The sequence below is a fragment of the Leucopleurus acutus genome, assembly GCF_964270905.1.
Source record: "Leucopleurus acutus genome assembly, chromosome: 13".
NCBI classification, from domain to species: Eukaryota; Metazoa; Chordata; class Mammalia; order Artiodactyla; family Delphinidae; genus Leucopleurus; species Leucopleurus acutus.
This window is the reverse complement of record NC_139155.1, coordinates 20,448,279-20,471,683: the sequence shown is the minus strand read 5'-3', so window position 1 is coordinate 20,471,683 and position 23,405 is coordinate 20,448,279. Positions and strand designations below refer to the sequence as shown.

Sequence of the window (23,405 nt, the reverse complement as noted above, 5' to 3'; positions counted from 1 at the left end):
TCACTCCGAAGACCTTAAGAAAAAAATGAGCTGTTTGGTAAGGCAATCTCTCATTCACTGCTGGGCGGGAGGGAACCCCCGCACGCTGGTCTGGAGGATTCCCAGCCGGCGAGTCCTTCGGAGCAGCCCGCGGGTCGGCGCAGACCGCGCAGGCGCCAGCCCGGAGCGGCTTCCCTGGAGACCGGGCGGAAGCGGTCGGAAGCTGCCCTGCGGTTGGCCGCTGGGGCGGGACGCAGAAGCAGGGGGTGGAGCCTGAGGAAGAAGGCGACCGCGACGAGGAAGAGGACGCGGCTCTGGGCATGGAGCGGGCCGAGGCGTGGGCAGCAGGCAGCTCGCCGGGTGCGCTGGGGCCTGAGGAGCCCGGCGGCCTCCCTTGGTGTAAATGAGCAGCGCGGGGCGGGAGGACTCCCGGGGCAGTGGCGGCGGCCGTTGGGGTGCGACCGTCCCGCCCGGCTCGGGTCCTTTCGTCTTCCGGGCTCCGCTGAGAGAGCTGCCCTTCGCTGCCCGGTGTTTTGAGGCCAAGATCCCGAGAGGGATTTTTTGACCAGTAGGAGTAGGGTGGGCGCGTCAGTTGGTTAATCGAGGTTGCATTTGTAATCCCTGAAACAGCCCAGTGAAAGCGGAAGAGTCCCCGGCCGCCTAAAGGTTGCAGTAGCGGGGGAACTTGTCGCCCGTTTGGCAAAGGTTGGGGCCCCGGCTCAGCCCAGACGGGAAGGGACGGCGCAGCTCGGAACCGGGGACGAGGCACGTCTGCAGTGGCCGCCTCTCCGGTGACCCACTTCCAGCCTCTGGACCCTACTTTGCAGCGCGCCAATCCCCGGGCCTGGGGCCAAGGCTCTCCTTCCCTGCCTCCTAGACCCCCGCCCCCTTTTTAAAAACTTAAATTTTATAATAATTTTAGATTTACAGAGAGATGCACAGATAGCTTTTCCTAACTTTAATATCTTATATCACCGTGATACATTTGTCAAAACTAAGAAAGTAACATTGGCATACTATTAATGAAAGGACAAGCTTTATTCAGATTTTACCAGTTTTTTTCCACTTAATTTTTTTCTGTTCCGGGCTCCAAACCAGAAAACCACATTGCATTTAGCCTGCCTTGTTTTTAACTGGTGTTAAGAGCTGGAATCTCCTCTGTCTTATCCCTCTGCCCCTTCCCTCAAGACATGAACCACTTTTAAAATCCAGGAAATATTTACTCTGTCTTGCAATTTAGCAAGTATTCATTGGTAGTCTATTATATGCCAGTCTCTGTTTTAGGTATTGGGTATTCAGCATTGAACCAGCTAATCTTGATATCATATGGGAGCTAGATGTAGTCCATCGGGACCCATAGGTTCTGTCTTGTGCTGCTTTGTATTTCAGATTATTTTGTTAATTTAAGGACATGCCACTTAGAATACTTTTTAAGTTGGTTGAAAGATCAGTGTTTAAACTTTTCTGCCCCTTGCAACTTTCTCTAAATTTTCCCATAAACTTCCAAGTCCTAGGATTACCTCTTGCAATCTTCCATTATTGATAATTTTTTTCCTTAAATTTATTACTATCCTGAGAAAAATATACAAAGAAATAGTAAGTAAGCAGGACTGAAGACTCTACTGTGGGTGGAGTTTCTCTCATGTCTTTGTAATTTTTAGATGCTTTGACACATGTGATAAATCCAGGAAAAAAACTTTAAAAATCGCTCTGCATTCTTCTTTCTCAGTTGCCACGTTTTAAGGGGCTGGCAGTTGCTCAGAGGCGATAAGCTGCCTGAATGTATTTTTATGTTTCTTTGCATATTGTGCCACAGTCCATGATCAAGTGGTGCCAGCAGGAAGCTCTTCATCTAGAGTCATAGTACACGTGGATCTGGATTGCTTTTACGCACAAGTAGAAATGATCTCACATCCAGAACTAAAGGGCAAACCTTTAGGTAATTCTGGAGTTTGATACTATTTTCTTTGTATAATAGGATTCGTTATCTATTATATTATGATTTATTAACCATATTAATAAATGTTGGAAGCAGTTCTGTGACGCTTTATAGACAGTAATCTTTGCTTCACTACAGGTGTAAACTTTATAATCGTTTAATAAATGGTGAATGTGACACAAGTAGTATAGTTCACCAAATGGATGAACAGAGAGACCATGATAAACTTTTAGTCTTTTTCTCAATGTTTGAAATTTTACAACCGTCTTATCTCAAGAACAATCTCTTATTAATTTTAATGGAAGTTGTCATCTATTCTCTCACTTTTGAAATTAACTGTTGAATTGTGTAACATTCGACAAAATAGTTGGATTTTGAACAGAACCCAAAATGTTAAGGCATACAGTACAAATTTTCCATAAAATCATAAGTATCTTTAAAAGGCAAAGAGAAATTTTACATTGGGGATCTACTTACTATTATGTTGGCTTTTTAAAAAAACTTTCTTTTTTTTATTATATCTTAAATTGGGAAAGTAATTTAAATTTCTAAAAATTTATTTTATGCATGTAGTAAGGATTTATCTTTTAGTAAAAGCATAAAGAGCAATTTTGGTTCACCTGCCGCTTCCCTCTGGTGTCTATTTTGGTTTTGATAAGTCCCGAATTCAACTCAGCCTAGTTGATTTACTAAGGAACAGTGGGATGACTGATGACTAGTTTTTGGTATGCCAAGGTCAGTCTAGGATCTTTAAAATTAAGGCTGTCAAGGAGTTAGGATTAGGGGACCTCAATTTTCTTCTGAAGGCATTTCTAACTAGTAGCATGGTAACAAGATGTTCTGTAAGTAATGATTAGTAAAAAGGTACTGTGTAATTAAGATGCAGGAATGAATGATTACCAGGAAGTGAGGGATATAATGCTGAAAGTTTCTAGGAGAAAGCAGCATAGTCTTCCATTTGTACTCAGCAAATATATGACTACTTAACTTGGGCTGGTGACATAATGGTGAGTCCATTAATCCTGCATTAAAAGACTACTTTTTTAGTTAAGGAAGTTACTAATCTGATTTTTTACATAGTTCACTGGTGAATCATAAATTATTACTTTTGACCCAGTGCTTCTATTTTTGGGCATAATCTGGTATATCAAAAATATAGGAAATAATGTTTCTTTGCCTTGTTTATAGTATCAACACTTCAGAAACAAAATGTCTTACATTAGGGGAATGGACATAACCTTTTTTTCCCCATCTACATATTTGTGTTTTACATATTTTAGATGAACGTTACTTTAATAGTGGTAAACAAGTAGTCAACTTGTGTAAAGAGAAAAGCAAATAATTTTAGCAATTTTAAGCTACCGGAAAACTAGAATTTTTAAACAGTCTGTAGATGATCATAACTTAATCATTTTGATAAGGAGGGGGCTCATAATGCCACCTCACTCTCTATAATCTTTTCTGAGGATTACTATGAAGAACAGTTCAATAATTAGAACACTGATTGGGGGAGATCCCTAGTAATTGCTGTAGGTTGGCACTTGTAACAGAATGTTTCTTTATATTCATTGGAAAGTTACTCGGAAGACAAGTTAGGTTTTCTAGCAGCAACCGGTAGTTAATTGTACTCAGTTATTTTCATCTGCTTTATTTTTTGGTAAAACATGGCCTAGAGTTATATATAAAGTTATATAGAGTTAATTCTTTGGTTTTGTATTGTTTGAAAAAAATCCTCGAAGGATTTTATTTGTATCTTTTTGCAGAATTCATAGAATTGCTCGTTTGTGCTAATTTTTGTTAAATTGTACTTCATAGAGCTTTGATGAATGGAGGCTGTATTTTTTAACTGAGAGCTTTTTATTCTTATCAAAACATGGTATTACAACTATAATATGGAATAAGTAAATTATATTCTAATTTTAATTTTTAATCCTGCTCATAAAATATTTATTTTTCTCATAAAATATTTATTTCTTATAGGGGTTCAGCAGAAATTTTTGGTGGTTACCTGCAACTATGAAGCTAGGGAACTTGGAGTTAAGAAACTTATGAATGTCAGAGATGCAAAAGAAAAGTGTCCACAGCTAGTATTAGTTAATGGAGAAGATTTGACTCGTTACAGAGAGGTGTCATATAAGGTTACAGGTACGTTACAGGTACAGATTATGGGCAATATAATTTCAGCATTAATTTTTATATAGGATGCCTGTTAACTACATGAATCTTTTAATAAATGTAAAATGCATAAGTCAGTTTCCTTTTATTTTGGGGCTTTCCCATGTAAAAAAAATTTATGTGAGAATGACTTAATATATTATGAGTAATGGTGACAAAAATGTATAGTTGGAAGGAATTTGAACTCTGTCACGCTGATGTTTACATAAATATGAGAAAATGTAAAAAAAATTTTAAGTGAGAAAATGGGAGAAGATAAACCAAAAAGAACCAGGTATTTTTAATTATAAGTTTAAATGCCAAGTTTAAATAAACTATGAAGAAATATGCTGTACTCTAATGCACTAATGGGAGTTGAGAGAGGCTTCTGTAATGTTTGATTAACATAATTAAAAACCAATTTGTTAGGAAGTATTAGCAAAGATAAGGAGTATATTTTTTTATTAGATTTTATGTATATATTAAATATTTCAGTGTAGATAAACTCTCCCTTACTAAGGTTTGGGTTTGAATCTTAGTGTTTTAGTAAATTACAGGAAAAATGAAACCATGTGTTGTACTGGCATATGGCAAATATATACAGTTTTAAAATGTATAAGGATCAGCTTTTTATTTATCTTGTTTGCTATTGTTTTAGTAAATTCTTTTTTTTTTTTTTTTTTTTTCTGTCCGCGGGCCTCTCACTGTTGTGGCCTCTCCCGTTGCGGAGCACAGCCTCCGGACGCGCAGGCTCAGCGGCCATGGCTCACGGGCCCAGCCGCTCTGCGCCATGTGGGATCTTCCCGGACCGGGGCACGAACCCGTGTCCCCTGCATCGGCAGGCGGACTCTCAAGCACTGCGCCACCACAGAAGCCCTGCTATTGTTTTTGTTTACTTGTTCTTTGGTTATTTGTGGCAGTTTTCAGATGAAAGCATTAAATATAATATCCAAGAGCTCTTAGGAGTTAACAAGAAAAAGAAACTTAAGAAAAATGGACAAAGGATATGAATAGGCAATTAGCAAAAAGAGCAAATTCAACAATGTGGAAAAAGAATGCTCAAATTCATTAGTACTAAAAATAAGAATGTGAGAAAAAGTAGAAACAAAGTATTACAGCCTTTTCAAGAAAGCAATCTAGAAACATGTTTTGAAATTAAAGATACCTATTATGTTCTTTAACCCAATAATACCACTGCTGGGGATTTATCTAATAGAACTAAAATAATGTGTATGTACAAAAATGTTTCTTGTAGCATGGTTCATAATTGCTAAAAATATGGAATGAAAACAATTGCTCACCAGGGTGAGAATGGCTAAATAAACTAAGACTTCTCTATGATAGAATATTATATGGCTATTAAAAAGAATGAATTGGTGCTGTACTGTTTGACTCATAGAGATATGCCTTGTTGAGTGAGTAGAAGGCAAGATGCAAAAACCAGTATCAGGTTTTTCCATATGTGTAAAACAATGACCCAAACCCCTTCCGCCACATATGTGTATATGTCTGTGTGTGAATAGACAATGTGCACAATTATGTGTGTGTATCTGAATACTCAGAAGTTAATTTTTACTGTACATAGAAGAGGTGATATAATACAGACAGTGTGCATCTTGCCTTTGTTCTTGGTGATCTTTCATCTCATTCATATAGCTCTTCCTCATTCTTTTTAGTGCCTGCACAGTATTCTGTTGTATTTTGTCCCAAACATTTAACCATTCCTTTACTGATATGAAGACAGTATGTCCCACTTTATGCCCATTGTCCCTATGTAATTATTAATAGCACCTCCTTTTGTTCAAAAGATATCTTGTAAATTATGTGGCTTCCCTGATAGTGAGGGATTATTTCTGTTACCAACTTTTTGCTCTTACAAATATATGCTTCAGTAGACATTTTCATACAGAAATTTTCACATACTTTCATGAAGATATCCTTAAAGTAAGTTCCTAAAGTTTAATTGCTAGATCAAAGATAATTTGCATTAGAAATACTGCTATATGTTGCACTTGAGGTTGTCCCAACATATTGCTAGTATGTATGACAGTATTAGATATTCATAAAGATTTTGCCTATAGGCAGAAAAAATAGTAAATCATTGTTTTGATTTGCATTTCTCTATAAGTAAGTGTGAGCATTTTTTCATGTATTTTTGGTCATTCATACATGTTTTCTGTGAATGGCCTTTTCACTTGGGCCCATTTTTATTTAGATTGCTCCTCTGTTTTCTGATTGGTTTGTGTCATTGTTTGGGGAAGTTAAGGAAATTAGCCCTTTGATGGTCATGTGTTATAAATGTATTTCCAATTTGTGTTTCATGTTTTTTACTTTTCCAGTTTGTGTATTGTCTGACATTATGTTGTCAGACTTATCAGTCTTTCTCTTATGATTTCTGTGCCACTGCAACTCTTCACAGTGAAAATATCTACTGGAAATTCAATGAGTAAATCTTAGTTTTTATGCTGATTCTTAACTTATAAAGTAGTATCTTGAAAGAATTAAAAATGCACTAATATAATAACAATAAATATTCTAAGTATGATTTATGCATCAATAAAATGTTATTTTGTTAATTTTTTTCATGGTATTATCTGAGTTGAAATAGGAACATAGCCTAATAGTCCTATACTGAATTTATTTCAGACCTATTTATGATGTATAACCTTATTGTTTATTTCATATTTTTATTCTACAGTATTACATTTTTGTCTAGATAGTTTTTTCTCTAATTATAACTCCTCTCTTTGGCCTTGTGTAATCATATGTTTAATAAATGCCTCTTGTTTATGGAGTTGACAAGTTGACAGCAAAAAAGAGGTTAACTTCAGGAATGGATAAGTGATTTATTCCTATGACCTAGTAATAGAACCAATATAATCAATCAATATTCAGTGATCCACCAGCTTTGTGCATGATTCGGTACTTAATTTGCTTTTCTCCTTAGCACTTAACTTGTTCTTTGTTTTTTATATAGTATTGTTTTGATAAACTTTTATTTTCTATCTGTTACTGCTGGACATCAGGTATATACTTTTGGGGAGGAAAAGCAGAAATTGATGAGGGAAATTCAAAAGAATCCTTTTATATGGTCAGACACATTGTCAGTTTTTCCTCAGAGTAGATATATGGTTTTCTCTAGGTAGGTTGAAAGTGATTTTTGGTGGTTACCAGATCACACTGTTGTCTTTATTAATTGTTTTTTCCTGCTGTTATCAGTGTTGGCATCAATAAAACAGAGCTTTCATATTATAGGACTTTAAGAACCTATGCATTTTTATATAATAAGAGGCTAATAGATTGTTTTCTGCCATCCAGCTGGTATCATAGGTGATTCAGAGAGAAGTGAAAATTCTTCTTAATGATTTCAAATTATTAGTTTTAATCCTAAAAATGAGAATTGATAAGTCTTTTTGAACTTATTTCAAATCCTGGTTCAGCTCAATTTAGTAAACGTTTGAGTTATGGACTAGGCATTCTGTTAGAGGCTGGGCATTCAAATACATGTAAGTCATGGGCCATCTCTGCCCTTAAGGAATGTGCTGGAGGGTGACTAATCAAAAAGTATTGCATTGTAGTATATTTTGAAAATTAAGTAACTTTTCTCTTTGGATTAGTATTAACTGGACATTTTAAATTTTATTTTGTTTTGCCGTTTTAAAATTCTTATGAAAAACATAGCTAGAATATATTATTACTTGTTTTTACTTTTCTAAGCAGACTATAATTTATTCTTTGACCTACTGCTTCAAGATCATAATTAACTATAAGCATTGATGTTTAATGTACTACAGATAGAGAAATTATAGGTATAGGAGATTGAGAAATTTATTGCTATGAGCATCTGCCCAGGAAATGTTATTTTTGGACTTATTTTGTTGGAAAATATTGCCTTTACTCAGAATGTGGTACAGAAAAAAAAATCCCAGTTAACTGAGGACTTTATTAAAGATATTATGGGACTGTGAATATATGTAAAACCTTTAACAACATATTTTGTTATTTTTTTAAGCATAAAAGAGTTAAATCTATTCTAGTTACAACTTCAGTTACATCTGTGCTCCAATGTTATTTTAATTTAGAGTTGTTGGAAGAATTTAGTCCAGTTGTTGAGAGACTCGGATTTGATGAAAATTTTGTGGATCTAACAGAAATGGTTGAGAAGAGACTAGAGCAGCTTCAAAGGGATGAACCCTCAGCACTGACTGTGTCGGGTCATGTATACGGTAATCAGCGTAAGTGGGTTCTTATTCATTCAATTTAGTAACTAAAAGTATCTACATTTCTTAATGTTCAGTGAGTTCAGAGAGTCGATTATGTCTTTCTGAAAGTATTCTGGCTTTTGTTGGATATATTAGCCATATTTCAGCAGTCTAAGATGATTAAAATCAGGTATTGATATTCCATATTAAATAGGCAGAAAATCGTATTTTGATGACATGTAGCTCAGTGCTTTGTGCACTTTTCATTTCTCTGACACAGTCCTATATTATGGTTTTTATTTTATTTTTTAATTTTTTGGCTGCATTGCATCTTCGTTGCTGTGCGCAGGCTTTCTCTAGTTGTGAGTGGGGCTACTCTTTGTTGTGGTGCGCAGGCTTCTCATTGCGGTAGCTTCTTGTTGCGGAGCACGGGCTCTAGGTGCCTAGGCTTCGGTAGTTGTGGCACGCGGGCTCAGTAGTTGTGGCTTGCGGGCTCTAGAGTGCATGCTCAGTAGTTGTGGTACACGGGCTTAGTTGCTCTGTGGTCTGTGGGATCTTCCTGGAGTGGGGATTGAACCCGTGTTCCCTGCATTGGCAGGCAGATTCTTAACCACTGTGCCACTAGGGAAGTCCCTGTGTTATCGTTTTTAAAGAAGATGACTCTTTAGGTCATCCTTAAGTTACAGGAGTTGGCTTTTTAGAGTAGTTTTTGATTTTCTTAAAACCATTTTTAAGCAAAATTTTAGGTAGACTAAATTTGCCTTTGCTGCCTCTTTGCTTGTTCACTTCTATTCTCCCAAGGCATCAAGACCCTCCCAAGTTAGCCCTTGTGGAAGCTTGTCCAGGGCTACCTGCCATATTTTGCAAGCTCATATTTAATCAGTTCAAATAATCTTTGCCAACTCTTAGCAAGAAAACAGAATGGTTCCTCTCCTTCGCGTATTAAAGTATGAATGACTGATGGTATTTCCAGGGTTATTTGCATTTGAAAATAAGCTGCAATCAACTCTACTGAATATCTAATTAGGCTTTCAAACATCTTGTGACTGCTGGTGACTTCCAAATCGTACCACGTAGAAGGCAAGCTACTCTGCTTTTCTCTAAGACTTGTCCTGACATACTTGCTCATAGGTTTCAGCCAGCATGTGCTTTCTCTTATTCCCCCTTTTTGAGTGCTGGTGGATCAATCTCCAGTCATTATCCACCTCCCTGATATTAAAGAAGAAAAGAAGTAGAGCTACCATTCTGCCTTAGAAGAAGATATGAAGCTTTCATGTGTCTTTTGTACCTGTGCTCTTTTGTCACTTACGAGGTCTGGGTAGCAAGAAGGTTCCAAAAGTGTTTCTGTATAATTTTTAAAGCAAACTTAGATTCTATTTGTTAGAACATATTGCAGAGAGCTAGGTCTTATATCCTAAAATATCTAATTCTTCATGAATTCTTCTTTCTCCTCCACGTAAGATTGTGTTAATTTTTTTTTTTAACCTACAGAAAAGTTGACAGAATGGTATAATGAGAACAGTCATTATGCCCTTCCTTGTAGATACTCCCTTTGTTATCATTTTGCCACATTTGCTTTATCTTGCTGTTTATTGATTGGTTGATAGATTGTTGAGCCACTATTACAGACATCATAACACTTGAAATGTAAATACTCCTGAGGATAAGGACTGTCTCATATAACTCTAATGTCATTTTCACACCTAAGAAAATTTGTTTCTATATAATTTCCTTATACTTTTAATAAAAGATCTCTTAAACTGTATACAAATCCAAAATTGTTTTTAATAGCACATACCACTGGTGTGTAAAGTTTAGATTCAGATCTTTAAAGCTGTAATGTTAGCTTTATCATTAATGTAACACTTACTTTTATGCTTACTTCCAGATAAACATGAGTAAAAGTTCTACTAATGTCTGTCAGAATTTTTTATGTGATCAGTTTTTGTAATCTGTTAATCATTCAGCACTCCCAGTATGCATTTGCTATCACAGGCCTTGGAATTTACTTGTGGTAGTTACTTTACAGAATTCCTGTGAAGGACAAGAGAGATTAGTTAAGTGTGTAGCAGTATGGTGGTGTAGCAGTATGGTGGTAGGGAAGGGGGGTTGGATATAGATTAAGCCTTTTATCTTTTTAAAACTCATTTGTTAAAAAGAAAATTAAAATTTGTGATGGTGACTTTTAACAACATTGGCTGTTTTTATAGCTATAAACCTGCATGACATCTTGCACATCAGACTACTTATTGGATCTCAGATTGCAGCTGAGATGCGGGAAGCCATGTATAATCAGTTGGGTCTCACAGGCTGTGCTGGAGTGGCTTCTAATAAATTATTGGCAAAATTAGTGTCTGGCATCTTTAAACCAAATCAGCAAACACTCTTACTACCTGAAAGTTCTCAAGATCTCATTCATAGTTTGAACCACATAAAGAAAATGCCTGGTAAGACAAATATATTTGAAAAATATATATTGGTTTTATTGTATTTCTTTAAGTTTAAAAATTACAGCTACGTGTAATTAATTTTTAGAGCCTGTGTACTTGGCTCTTGGTGAAAACCAAAAAACCTGACGTTTTCTGGAGGGAATCTATATTAGGAATCTATATATATGAAAACATTTTCCTAGTTTTACCTACTTTTGTATAGTTTGAATATGATTATGAAAGTTATAACCTGGAAACGTATGGTCCTTTATCACAGCATTAAATTTTTTCCTGTGGTAAAGTATGACTGAGTTTTAGTGCAAGAACTTTGTCATAGGAGTTTCGCTAATGAGAAGATTCGTTTGTTTGCTTTCTGGCTCGAAGTTGTATTTGGGATGGTTCCTACCTCCAGATATAAATATGTGGTATTGTGTATAGAAATCAGTCAAGTTAGCTAATAATTAGCAAATGGTAATACATTTTAATTGCTCTAGTGACAGTCTTTCTTTACATGGATAATAACTATGATTCTTCAATACTTCCACATTGTTATGTAACAGGTGGTAAAAATTTCATTTTATCAATATCAAGACAGCATTTATTGGTTGTCTCCTTATTCATTATATTATACTATGGTTGTTAGGTTTTCAAGGTGGTTCATAACTCAGAGGTCTTGAGCAGAACAACAACCTAATTTTTAATAAAGCTTGATCTTAGCAAAATACAAATTATGGTATCAAAAGACGTGGTTGATATCTTTATAATATTTTAATTAGCTAATTTTAAAGAGAAAAACTATTGTAACACCGTATGCATCTCTTTTTGCTTAGGTATTGGCTATAAAACTACCAAACGTCTGGAAGCACTGGGTATCAGTAGTGTGCGTGATCTTCAAACCTTTTCATCCAAAATATTAGAAAGGGAATTAGGAATTTCAGTTGCTCAGCGTATCCAGAAGCTCAGTTTTGGAGAGGATAACTCTCCTGTGACCCCCTCAGGACCTCCTCAGGTACGTGGCGATGATGTTCATTTTAACTGAATACTGGTTGTCACATTATTTGAGGTAAAGATTTCTAGTTTTACTACTGTGTTCTTACTATTCTAATTTGCTTTTTAGGTTAGTACATGATCCCTTTCCTATGAGAAGGCTATTTATTATAGTAGATTAATAAATAGTCTTAAATTGAATCTAAGAATTAGTATTTAAGTCTCAAGTTAGCCACTGTGATTGAATACTACTTAATTTTAATAGCCTATATTGTATACAGTAGGCAAAATATTTTAATTTTTAAAAATCTTGTTTTCAGAGTAGTCTAATGGTTTAGGAAATGGAGAAAGGTATAATCACCCAGGTAACATTGATGAATTTTTTTCCTGAGGGATAATAATATATACATTATCCCAGTTAATCTTCACAGTGAGCCTTCCAGGTAGTTAGTACTATTGTTCATACCTTTTCCCCCTCCCTTACTCCCTCTTCCTCCCATTATTTTTTTAAGATGAAGATACTGTACTTTAGAAAGGTTAAATAACTTGCCCAAGGTTAAACTCAGATTCAAGTCCTAGGAGATTAAGAGCCTCACTGTAATTGTACAGTAAAGCGTGGCATTGGTACTAGAGCTTTGTAATTTTCTTGACTTCCAGTGCACTTTCTAGTGGAGTACAATAACTTGCAGATAAAAAGATTTAATATAAAAGTGAACTAAATGGCTCAAACTAAGTACATGAGGTAAGTTAGTAAAGAATGTGTTGAATATTTATTTAACATATACACTGATAATTGGATATGTTTATTTGGGTTTTTATTAATCCTTATTTGTGCTTCTTTGGTAGTCCTTTAGTGAGGAAGATTCATTTAAAAAATGTTCATCAGAAGTTGAAGCTAAAAATAAGATTGAAGAGCTACTTGCTAGTCTTTTGAACAGGTGATTTTTCCATTTTGCCATATCATCTTATAGATTCTGTGTATAGTACATGGAAAGAATACTTGATGTTCTATCTTGGAACTTACCGATTAACTGGAGACTAAACATGCAAAGATAGATCATTATAAAGTAACAGATGTTTTTAACTGAATTTAATTCATCTACTTCCATTGGTCTTAATTTTAGTAACATTGTGGTTTACTGTGGATCTTAAGCTGCTGATCATTAACCTAAGGGAGTTTCATGGGTATCTCTAGAATCACGGCACCTATAAACTTTGTGATGATTGAGGATAGGAAATTGATGGAGAAAGCAGAAGAACCCTTTTATCTCCTGTGCCTCGGACCATGTGCAAGAAAATGGAGTCAGATGAAGGAATAGCTTAATGGGATTATGTGTGAGCAGTGAGAGTGATTGTGGGTATGTGCAGGGTTACTGGCCTATAAATACATGAAGAGTGTCAATTGGGATTATGAGTATACAAATAGCATTGCATAAACTGAACAAGACATTTAGTTTTCTGATGCTCCTTTGCCATCATATATCTATTTCTCAGTACTCCATTTCTTTTCCTCCCATTTCTTTGATTTCTCAAAGTGGGGTGTCAGAGATGTAACAGTTTTGGGTAGGTGTGCTTCTGTAATGATGCTAGGATGGCTAATGTGACTAGAGAAAATGGTTTTTGGATGACTGTAACTCTCAGAAAACTGATAAAGTGATATTTCCTTCAACTTCGCACTCATGCAACATGCATTGCAATCCCATGTCTTGAGCAGGGCCGCGCAGCTCATCATTTGCTGCATGCAACTGGCTGGCTATATGACCCAGCTTCAGTGATATGACTCAGGCTGAGCCTGTGACTATGCTAGTGAAACTGGGTTATCTGCTTTGTTTCAGCTAAATATAAGACTACTGTGAAATGCCTGGTCACTGGAAAAAGTTGTGTACGTAGAGAAACCACAAGAAGTATACATTTTATAAGTTCTCTTATTTGAAGCATCAACCCAGAAATGAGTCTAGATGCTCTGAACCTGTGAAATAACTATTAACCATTTCTCCTTATCTCTGCTTGGCATTCCTTTTTCTACAGTGGCCCCTTGTATCAGTGACTGAGTTGTATAATGCCATCTAAGTAAATGGCAAAAAAAATAATTGTGCGTGTGTGTGAATGTTCTCAAGCATATGATAATTAATACTATAGATATGTAAGAGGTATAAAATCATACATTTAGGCACTGGTCCATTAATCCATTCCCTAGGCACTGGTCTTAAGATTGCTTAGAGTATAACCTTTTTCTAGTATGTCTTAATTAGTTATAGGAACCAAATTGCACTCTTTGAGTTGCATATTAACTTAATAGAACTGGAAGATGTTTAAACTAGTAACATGTTTACAGGAACCATTTAAGATATTATCTTAATAAAGCAGCAGTCAAGAAGTTTTGTGATAAAGCAATAAGAAAAAAATTGTTTACTACAAAAATCCAAATTTTCTAATTCAAAGTCAATTTGAGTATGTTTAATAATACTTGTACTTTATGTTTGTGACACATATAGAAAGGAAAATGTTATTCTTTGATGACATTTATTTTCTCTAGTAATTAGATTTTCTACTTTATAAGTGGATTTTCCATGTCATTAAAAGTTTTGTTTTCAACACTAAAACCAAGATTATTTGGATGGAACACTTTTTAAGATGCATGGGCAAGTACTTACCTTCCTAAATATAGTATATAATTAGCCTTTCACATTATTTCTCTAAAGCCATATAATGGTGATATTACTGACTCCCTTGGATCTATTTGAGGAGTGCTTTTTGACAGAAATAATCTCATTAAAACTTTTTTTTTGTAATCTTATTTTTTTTACATGTGTAAAAAATTGTCATTTTTTATATATTTGCTTCTGTCAGTAAATGATTCTCTGTTTCTTAAATTTCCTGCTGATTTTAATATGTTGCTTTTAGTTATGTTTTGGATTTGGATTGTAAAATGGCTTGTTATTATTATATCTTATCTCTTTTCTTTTTCTGATAGCACTCAATTCTGCATGAGGCCTGAGAGCCTTATTTAAGTTTCAGAACTTTATTATGTAGACTTTGTGAAGTTTGCTTGGACTATTCAGGGACCATTATTGCCTACTGCCTAATTATCAACTGTATTTATAATTGTTACAGTTACTAAATCTGGTACCTTTAGGTAAATGAGGTATATTGGACCATTAAAAAAACTTTAGATAATACTTTTTCTAATTCCTTGTTTCCTCTTTCTCTTTATTTTTAGAGTCTGCCAAGATGGAAGGAAGCCACATACAATAAGATTAATAATCCGTCGGTATTCATCTGAGAAGCACTATAGCCGTGAGAGTCGTCAGTGCCCAATTCCATCCCACATAATTCAGAAGTTAGGGATAGGTAATGGACTAATTTTCTGATAATTTAATTGGCAGGTCGAACTCTTAAAAAAACAAACTTTGAGTTAGAAATATGATCCAAAGATGGGTAGTCTTCACAGGGAGTTAGTGAACTATTAAATACTTTTATTCTATATGAAATTTTCACTAGAAAACTTCGTTGTTTTTTAATAGATATTAAAAGTAAAGACTTGGTTAGGAATGCTTCCCAAGTCCAGAGAAAACAAAACTATGGTAATTAATTTAGATTGTTTCCGGTTTTTGACTGTTAGAAAAATTTGTTACGAAAAATGGTGCTGTGAACATTTGTGTGCAAGTCATTGGGCAAGTATATGCTTTTGTTCATCTTGGGTAGATTACAAGGAGTGGAATTCCTGGGTTGTATGGTAAAGTTGAACTCTAAACTGACACATTTTTTTTCAAAGTGAATATAACAATGTAGATTCTCACCAACAAAGTATAGAGGGTTCCAGTGTTTTCATATTCTCACTGACATTTAGTACTGTCATTTTATTTTATTATACTCATTCTCATGACTGTGTAATGGTATTTCATTGTTTTGTTTTTTCTTCTTACATGGATAGTACTTTTGATATCATCTAAAAATTCTTGGCCTAACTCAAAGATCATAGATATTTCCTCTTATGTTTTCTTTCAGAAATTTTATAGTTTTAAGATTTCTACTTAGATCCACTTTGAATTAATTTTTATGTTTTGTGTAAAGTAAGAGTCTTAGTTCCTTCTTTTCCATGTGGGTATCCAGTTGTTCCACAGAATTTGTTGAAAAGAATGTTCTTTCCTCTTTGAATTGCCATAGCACCATTGTCAAAAACTAATTGACCATAAATGTAAGGGTTTATTTTTGACCTTCTTATTCCATTGATCTATATGTTTATCCTTATACCAGTTCCACCCTGCCTTGATACTTTGTTGTAAGTTTTGAAATTAGGTAGTGTAAGTTCTCTAGCTTTGTTCTTTTATGAATAAGAATTTGATTTCTTTATGTGTTACAAGTTTATTCTGATTTTCTATTCATTTTGAGTCAGTTTTGGTCATTTGTATCTTCTAGGAATGTATGCATTTCATCCAAGCTGTCTAATTTGTTGTCATGAAGTTGTTAATATTCCCTTATAATCCTAATTTTTGTAGGGTCTGTAGTGATGTCCTCTCTTTCATTCTTGATTTTGGTAATTTGTGTATTCTTTTTTTTTTTTTCCCTTGGTCATTCTAGCAAAGGTTTATCAGTTTTGTTAATCTTTTCCAAGATTCAACTTTTGGTGTCATTGATTTCTCAGTTGTCTTTCTACTTTCTATTTCATTTATTTCTGCTCTGATCTTTGTTATTTCCTTCTTTCTGCTTGCTTTAGGTTTAATTTGCCTTTCCACTCCTGGTTTCTTAAGATGGAAGCTTACATTATTTATTTTATACTTACCTTCTTTTCTAATAATTCAAGTTTAAAGTTATACATTTCTTTCTGAGCAGTGCTTTAGCTGCATTCCATATATTTTGTTTGTGTTTCTTTTTCATTAACGCTAAAGTAGTTTCTAATATCCATTGTGATTTCCTCCTTGACCCTTAAACTTATTTAGAAATTTGCTGTTTAATTTCCAAATATTTGATTATTTTTCAAATTTCTTTTTGTTGATGTCCATTTTGATTTTAGTTGATCAGAGAACATACTTAAAGTAACTTCGATCCTTTTACATATATTGTGCCTTATTTTGTTGCCTAGCATATGGTCTACCCTGGAGAATGTTCCGTTTGCATTTGAAAAGAAGAGTTGAGCAACACTATCAAACCATTCTACTTAACTAAAATTTATGGACTACTTCTCCAAAATAGCATTTTTGAATGACAGTTTGTCTGGATATATAATCCTTTACTGGTTTCTTTCTATACTTTGAATATAGTATTCCATTGCTTTCTGGTTTTCATTATTTTTGATGAGGAGGCAGCTGTTAATAGCTTAATCAGGAGAGATTCCTGTTAATAGTTCCAATCAAGAGAGAATAACCACACAGAAATTTGAACAGGGAAAGTTTCAAATAATTACTAAATTATGATAGGGGAGTAACTATAAAGATATAAAGATACTCTAAGAGGTACCCGAGCGCTAAGAAAAAGTATCCAAGGAAGGGCAAACTTGGAAAAGAGAGTCCTCTTACCCTCAAGGAGAAGGTGTGGTTGCAGAACACTGAATGGTAGAGAAATTCTTTGAGTTACCTGGCCCAGAGCTGGTCCATAGTTATTGGGCAAAGAGAATACCATGCTCTGATCTACAGATGAGCTGAGGCTGATTGGTGGATGCACAGGAGGTGTTGGGATATTGGGAGTTTGCTCACTGGCAGGGCAGCGCATGAGCTGGGGTATGCAGGTGTCCATGTTGAGAAGGCTTCTGTTAACAATCCTCCAGGATGTGGGCAAGCTGAGACTGGTAGGTGTTTATGCTGAAGGAATCTTCATTCTTCTGCTAGTGCAAAGGTGGAGGGTATGGTGCCTGCACAGGAAGAGCTGGAGGAAACAACCTTCTGTGGCATATGCAAGTCAAGCCTATTAGGTGGGTGTGCAGGAAGGGTCAGGGTGCTGTTTATGGCACAGGCCTGGTATGTGCAGTGTTTGAGTTGCTAGTGCCATGGTAACATGGTCACTAGGCTTAGACTGGGGCTGGAGGTTGCTGAGGGACTGAGCGTTCCACACACACGTGGTATGGCACAGCACTATTGGATATTTCCACACATATGTACTACACACAGACCATGTTACGGGAGCAAGAAAAGGTAAATGACAGTACATTGGAACCAGGAAGAGAAACACCCTTTCTCCTTTAATGGTCCTCCAGTTCTCTCTACTGACAAAACTTAACAGTTGAGTTCAATGTAAAAAAAATTTTAGAGTCCAACGCATTATCACACAGCAGTTACTGAAGGGTGATTTGTAGCTGAGAGGCAATAAATTGTTACCAGGCACAGTTGTATTGTTGTTCTCCTTTATGTGATGAGTTATTTACCTCTCTGTCTTTTTCAGCAGTTTGACCATGGTATATCTAAGTGGTTTTGTGTGTGTGTGTGTGTGTGTGTGTGTGTGTGTGTTTATCCTACTTGAGATTTATTGAGATTCTTAATTCTGTAGACTAAAATTTTAAATGAGTTATGGGGAGTTTGGGGCTCTTATTTCTTCAAATATTCTCTCTTCTTTTTCTTTCCTTCTGGGACTCTCATTGCACATATGATGGTGTGCTTGATAATAATGTCCTATAGGTGTGTGCAATTCTATTCATTTTTCTTCAGACTTTTTTTCTTCTTTATCAGATTAGATAATTTCTTTTGAGCTGTATTCAAGTTCTCTGATTCATCTGTCACCTCAAAACTTTGTTACACATCTAGTGATTTTGTTGTTGTTTTGGTTACTATACTTTATAACTCTAGAATTTCCATTTATTTTGTTTTGTTTGTATGTTTGATTCTGTTTCTTTATTGAGACTCCCTCTTTTTTGGTAGTGGTTATTATATCTTACTTTAATTCCTTAAAATGATCTTCATTAATTCTTTGAAAATATCTATAATCGCAACTTTGAAGTCTTTGCTAAATTGAACTTAAAGTCAGTTTCTATTGACTGCTTTTTCTGCCTGAGTAAGAATCACATTCCTGGTTTTTGTTTTTTTTTTGTATGTATTGTAATGTTTTGTTGAAAATTGGACTAGATAATGTATTCTAGAAACTCTGGATTTGGATTTTTTTTCCCTGTGGGCTTTTTTCTCCTTTTCTTTCTTTGTAACCTGTCTGGACTTAAGCTGCAGAATCTACCTGCCCTGTGATGTGTTGCCCCTGATCTCTCTGCTTAACTTTTTTCTTTTTTTTAATTTAAATTTAAATTTTTAATTTTGTCTTCTTAGGAGACTACCCTGTGTCTGCATAGTTTGGTGGTTAGACAATAATTGGTCAAAGGTTTGCTCAAATACTACAGCCTGGAAGGCTTTCATTTTCTGTCAGCAGGCAAGTGCTTAGGTTGGAGAGCACTTTCAAAATTTAGGCCTTTTTCAAATCTGCCTTGGCCTTTATTTTCGGCTCGTCCCTCTTGCACCTCCCCTGGTATACTTGCTGCCATTCTGGTGAGAGACGTATGGAAAGCTTGACTCCTCTCTGTGTGTGCAGCTCTCAGTCAGTTGGGGTTGTGAGGAGAGCTTATCTAGTCCCTCTGTGGTTCTCTCATTTCCAGATCTCCTGGTTAAATTTATGGCTGGTCCATTGATCTTTCACTCATCCCAACCACAGTTGCCACCCCAGGCTCAAGAGCTATGTGATTTCCTTTGTTTCCTACCAAGTTTGTTCATTTTTCTGGGAACACTGCTGGGTGTGGGCTTTTGCCCTCTACCTCAAATCAGGTCAGTCCCTTCTGGCAGCAAAGCTTCCAGCTTTCACGGCCAGCCTCATCCTGGTAAAACTACTATACAAACTGCACTGTGTAAATGGGGATACAAGCAACTCCAACCAATAAGGCTGCTGTCCCCACTTCATTACCTAAGTTCCAGCAGCTTTTCATAAATCAATGCTTCTCACTTTATTTGCCTTTGGTTCATTCCAGAATCTCAGAATGATTATTTTTGACCATTTTGTTCAGTTTTATTTTAATTTTATGGGGAGATTTTCTGACCTCATCATTCTCCCATAACTAAAAGTTCCATATTTCAAATCTTCTGAAAACTTTAACTCATTTGGCAGTTGGTGTTAGTGTTGAGATGTCCCAGTTCAGTAAATAATGTCAAGATGTCCCAATGATATCTATTTAGGATTTTAACTTCTTAATCTAAGCAATATAAATTAATTAAGCTCTTAATATCAGTTATGATATAATGTGTTTAGATATTGTCTTCTTAAACGTTTTATTTAGGAAATTATGATGTGATGACCCCAATGGTTGATGTACTTATGAAACTTTTTCGAAATATGGTGAATGTGAAGATGCCATTTCATCTTACCCTTTTAAGTGTGTGCTTCTGCAACCTTAAAGCCCTAAATACTGCTAAGAAAGGGACTATTGATTATTATTTAACACCATCATTATCAACAACTTCACGCTCTGGCAAGCACAGTTTTGTAAGTACACTGTTACTGGATTTGTATGGTTAAATTTAGAGATATAAATTTGTGTTTAACTGATATAATTTAGAGATTCTTTTGGGTGATATGATTTGAATGACTTACTTGTAATAGTGCCTTTCATATTATGGTTTCTAGCCTTAAGTATACTGTACTGTGACCTAAGAATAAAACATAAACATCGCTGGATAAAAGAGAAAACCTTGATAGAGGTTCTCTGTTTTGGAACTGTTAAAACATTTTATAACAGTATATAGGAATATGATGATTAGCTCACATGAAAATATTTTCAAATACTGGAAATCTAATCTTGTTGTCAATTTATACATAAGCTACCAGCGACGCCCCCCCAAATATCTTTGTTCAAATATTTAAATTTTCTTGGTTTTGAAATTACATAAAATTCTGGTAGCAATATTGATAGAATATGACTCCTCATTTTACAACTGTAGAAATTAAGAGTGTGGCAATAGAGAGGCAGAGGCTAGCTATATTTTCACATGACTAAAAGAAAATGCAAACTTTTGTTTACCAAATGCTTTAAAAAATAATCATCTTTAACTAAATTGTTTATGCCTACAATTAACTCTTAATTTTATTTTATTTATTTATCTATAAATTTTTTTATTTATTTTTGGCTGCATTGGGTCTTCATTGCTCCGCATGGGCTTTCTCTAGTTGTAGCGAGCGGTGGCTGCTCTTCGTTGTGGTGCGTGGGCTTCTCATTGCAGTGGCTCCTCTTGTTGCAGAGCACGGGCTCTAGGTGCGTGGGCTTCAGTAGTTGTGGCACATGGGCTCAGTAGTTGTGGCTCACGGGCTCTAGAGTGCAGGCTCAGTAGTTGTGGCACACGGGCTTTGTTGCTCCGCTGCAGTGGAATCTTCCCGGACCAGGGCTCGAACCCGTGTCCCCTGCATTGGCAGGCAGATTCTTAACCACTGCGCCACCAGGGAAGTCCAACTCTTAATTTTAAATGTTTTTATTATTTTCTTTATTTTTATTGTTTAATCAGTCATTATAATTTTAGTAATATTTTCATTTACATTTAAGCTTATAATGAGAACAGAATAGTGTTATGGAAATACTGAATTAGTGCCCTCTTCTAATTACTTTTTTTCAGTGACCCTTTTTATTCTGTATATTAACTGACATTTAAAAAGATGTTTACTGTTTAATTAGTCTGTAGAATGAGAATTAAAGGTCTTTCATCCACAGTAGTATTAGAGAGTAAACATAAGTGAAAGTACCTTGTACATGTCTGGCACACAGTTCATGCTCAATAAAAACAGTGACCCAAATCTCTTCTCCTTTTACTTTTTGGAAGTTACTAATGTGTTGATGTTTCCTGAATTATATATGACTATCTGTACATTTTTATGGTGCTTGAAACTAGAGGGAAAATTAGGCAAATTAAAATGGAAGGTGTTTTAAAATTTTTATTTCATGTAAATATAGAATAGTGTTACATCTTAATAATGATACTGGGTTTTTACCATAGAAGTATTTTTTTTCTTTCTCTTAAATGTTACACTTCAAAAATAGGGAATTTTAGAAAACCAGCCCTTGGTGCTATCTGTGCATATACATATGTTTTAGATACCCTTGGTGAATCATTTTATTTTTATAGGCCACCAGTCTTTTTATTCACAGAATTGAAAGTTTGAATACATGATTAAGGTCCTTTCCAGGTTTCCAGTACATACCTACCTTCTGGCTCAGTGCTTTCTAGGAAGGAAGCCGTCTTCCTGGAATAGTGAGTAAAGATCCACACAGTTGTGTGACTAATTGTGGTGGATTGATCATTTCTAGTTGTTTGGAACTGGCCAAAAGGACTGAAGTTATGGAGTAGGATAGAAACATGTTGGTCGGTTAATGGCTACAATCACACTTCAGCAGCATGAATGTTTAAAAGATATCAGTTATCTAAATTTTTCTGTTACCCTTGTATTCTAGAAAATGAAAGACACTCATATGGAGGATTTTTCTAAAGACAAGGAAACAAATTGGGATTTTCTACCAACTGGAAGAATTGAAAGTACAAGAACTGGGGAGTCTCCACCAGATACTACAAGTTTTTCTAAAGAAGAAGACAGTAACGAATTTTCACTCTCCTCACTTCCTGCGGGTATTGACCAAGAGGTCTTCAAGCAGCTTCCAGTAGATATTCAAGAAGAAATCCTTTCTGGAAAATCTAGAGAAAAAGTTCAAGGGAAAGGAAGTTTGAGTTGTCCATTACGTGCTTCTAGAGGAGTATTATCTTTCTTTTCTACAAAACAAATGCAAGATGGTTCCTTAAATCCTAGGGATCATTTATCCAATACCAAACAGATAGCCTCTGTATCTCCCTGTGAACCAGGAACATCAGGTTTAAATAGCAGTAGTTCCTCTTATGTGTCTAGCCAAAAGGATTATTCACATTATATAGACAGTAACTTAAAAGATGAACTAATGAGTCAAGGACCTAAAGAGTCTCAAGGATTCCACTTTTCAAAAACAGACCCTGCTGTATCTGTTTTCCATTCATTTCCAAATGTGCAGAGTGAGCAACTTTTCTCCAAAAACTGCACTACAGACAGCCATAAACAACCGATGGCAACAGTCTTTATTCATGAAGGACTTACAGAAAATAGAGAGCAAGATTCTACCAAAGAGAAAATTACTTTTCCTTCTGACATTGATCCTGAAGTTTTCTATGAACTACCAGAAGAGGTACAAAAAGAACTGTTGGCTGATTGGAAGAGAACAGGATCAGATTTCCACACTGTACATAAATAAGCATGCTCAGAAAAAAGGGAAAGACGTTCTCAGATTAACAGTTTATTTAGCTCTTCTAAATTAAACACTAATACTTTCAATAATGTAGAAACACAATATAAAATGTTCCAGATAAAGCAAACATAGTTATGGGAAGTAAATTCTGGCACAAAGCATAAAAATATTCGTAACAGAAATAATGTAAAATGTTACCTTCCTCTTATTTCTAAAGCTATTTTATATTGCTTTTCAATAAAAAGAATATCATGGTCAGCATTAGTACATTTTCCATTCATTGTGGAAACATTGGGAGGAAGATATATATGACTGTATATAAAAAATAGAGTGGCCAAATCATTGGTATGCTGTACCAAAGAGCAGGTTTTTTCTATGAACTATGGAGTTGCTCAAGAAATTCACCTCATTAGGAAATAGCTATAAGAAATTCTATTGCCAGCTAACCTGCTAAAAATGTATGTCTTTGACTGAAGTACTATGTACCATTCGATAAGTTG

General features: G+C 35.4%; 1 protein-coding gene across 4 annotated transcripts; it reads left to right on the top strand.

The window, feature by feature from the left end:
* The first annotated feature begins 263 nt into the window (after window positions 1–263).
* Window positions 264–23,401, top strand: POLI (DNA polymerase iota). Of its 4 annotated transcripts, none has more exons than XM_082853161.1 (10): window positions 264–339; window positions 1,796–1,918; window positions 3,899–4,063; window positions 8,155–8,307; window positions 10,485–10,721; window positions 11,534–11,712; window positions 12,537–12,628; window positions 14,911–15,041; window positions 19,930–20,135; window positions 22,090–23,401. In XM_082853161.1, exons 1-10 carry the CDS (start codon window positions 300–302, stop codon window positions 22,909–22,911), a joined length of 2,148 nt encoding a protein of 715 aa, XP_082709287.1. In that variant the 5' UTR covers window positions 264–299; the 3' UTR covers window positions 22,912–23,401. The 4 variants fall into 4 exon arrangements, with proteins under 4 accessions (XP_082709287.1, XP_082709288.1, XP_082709286.1 ...); XM_082853160.1 differs by having other exon boundaries at window positions 283–378; window positions 8,155–8,298; XM_082853159.1 differs by having other exon boundaries at window positions 285–378.
* The last annotated feature ends 4 nt before the right edge of the window (window positions 23,402–23,405 follow it).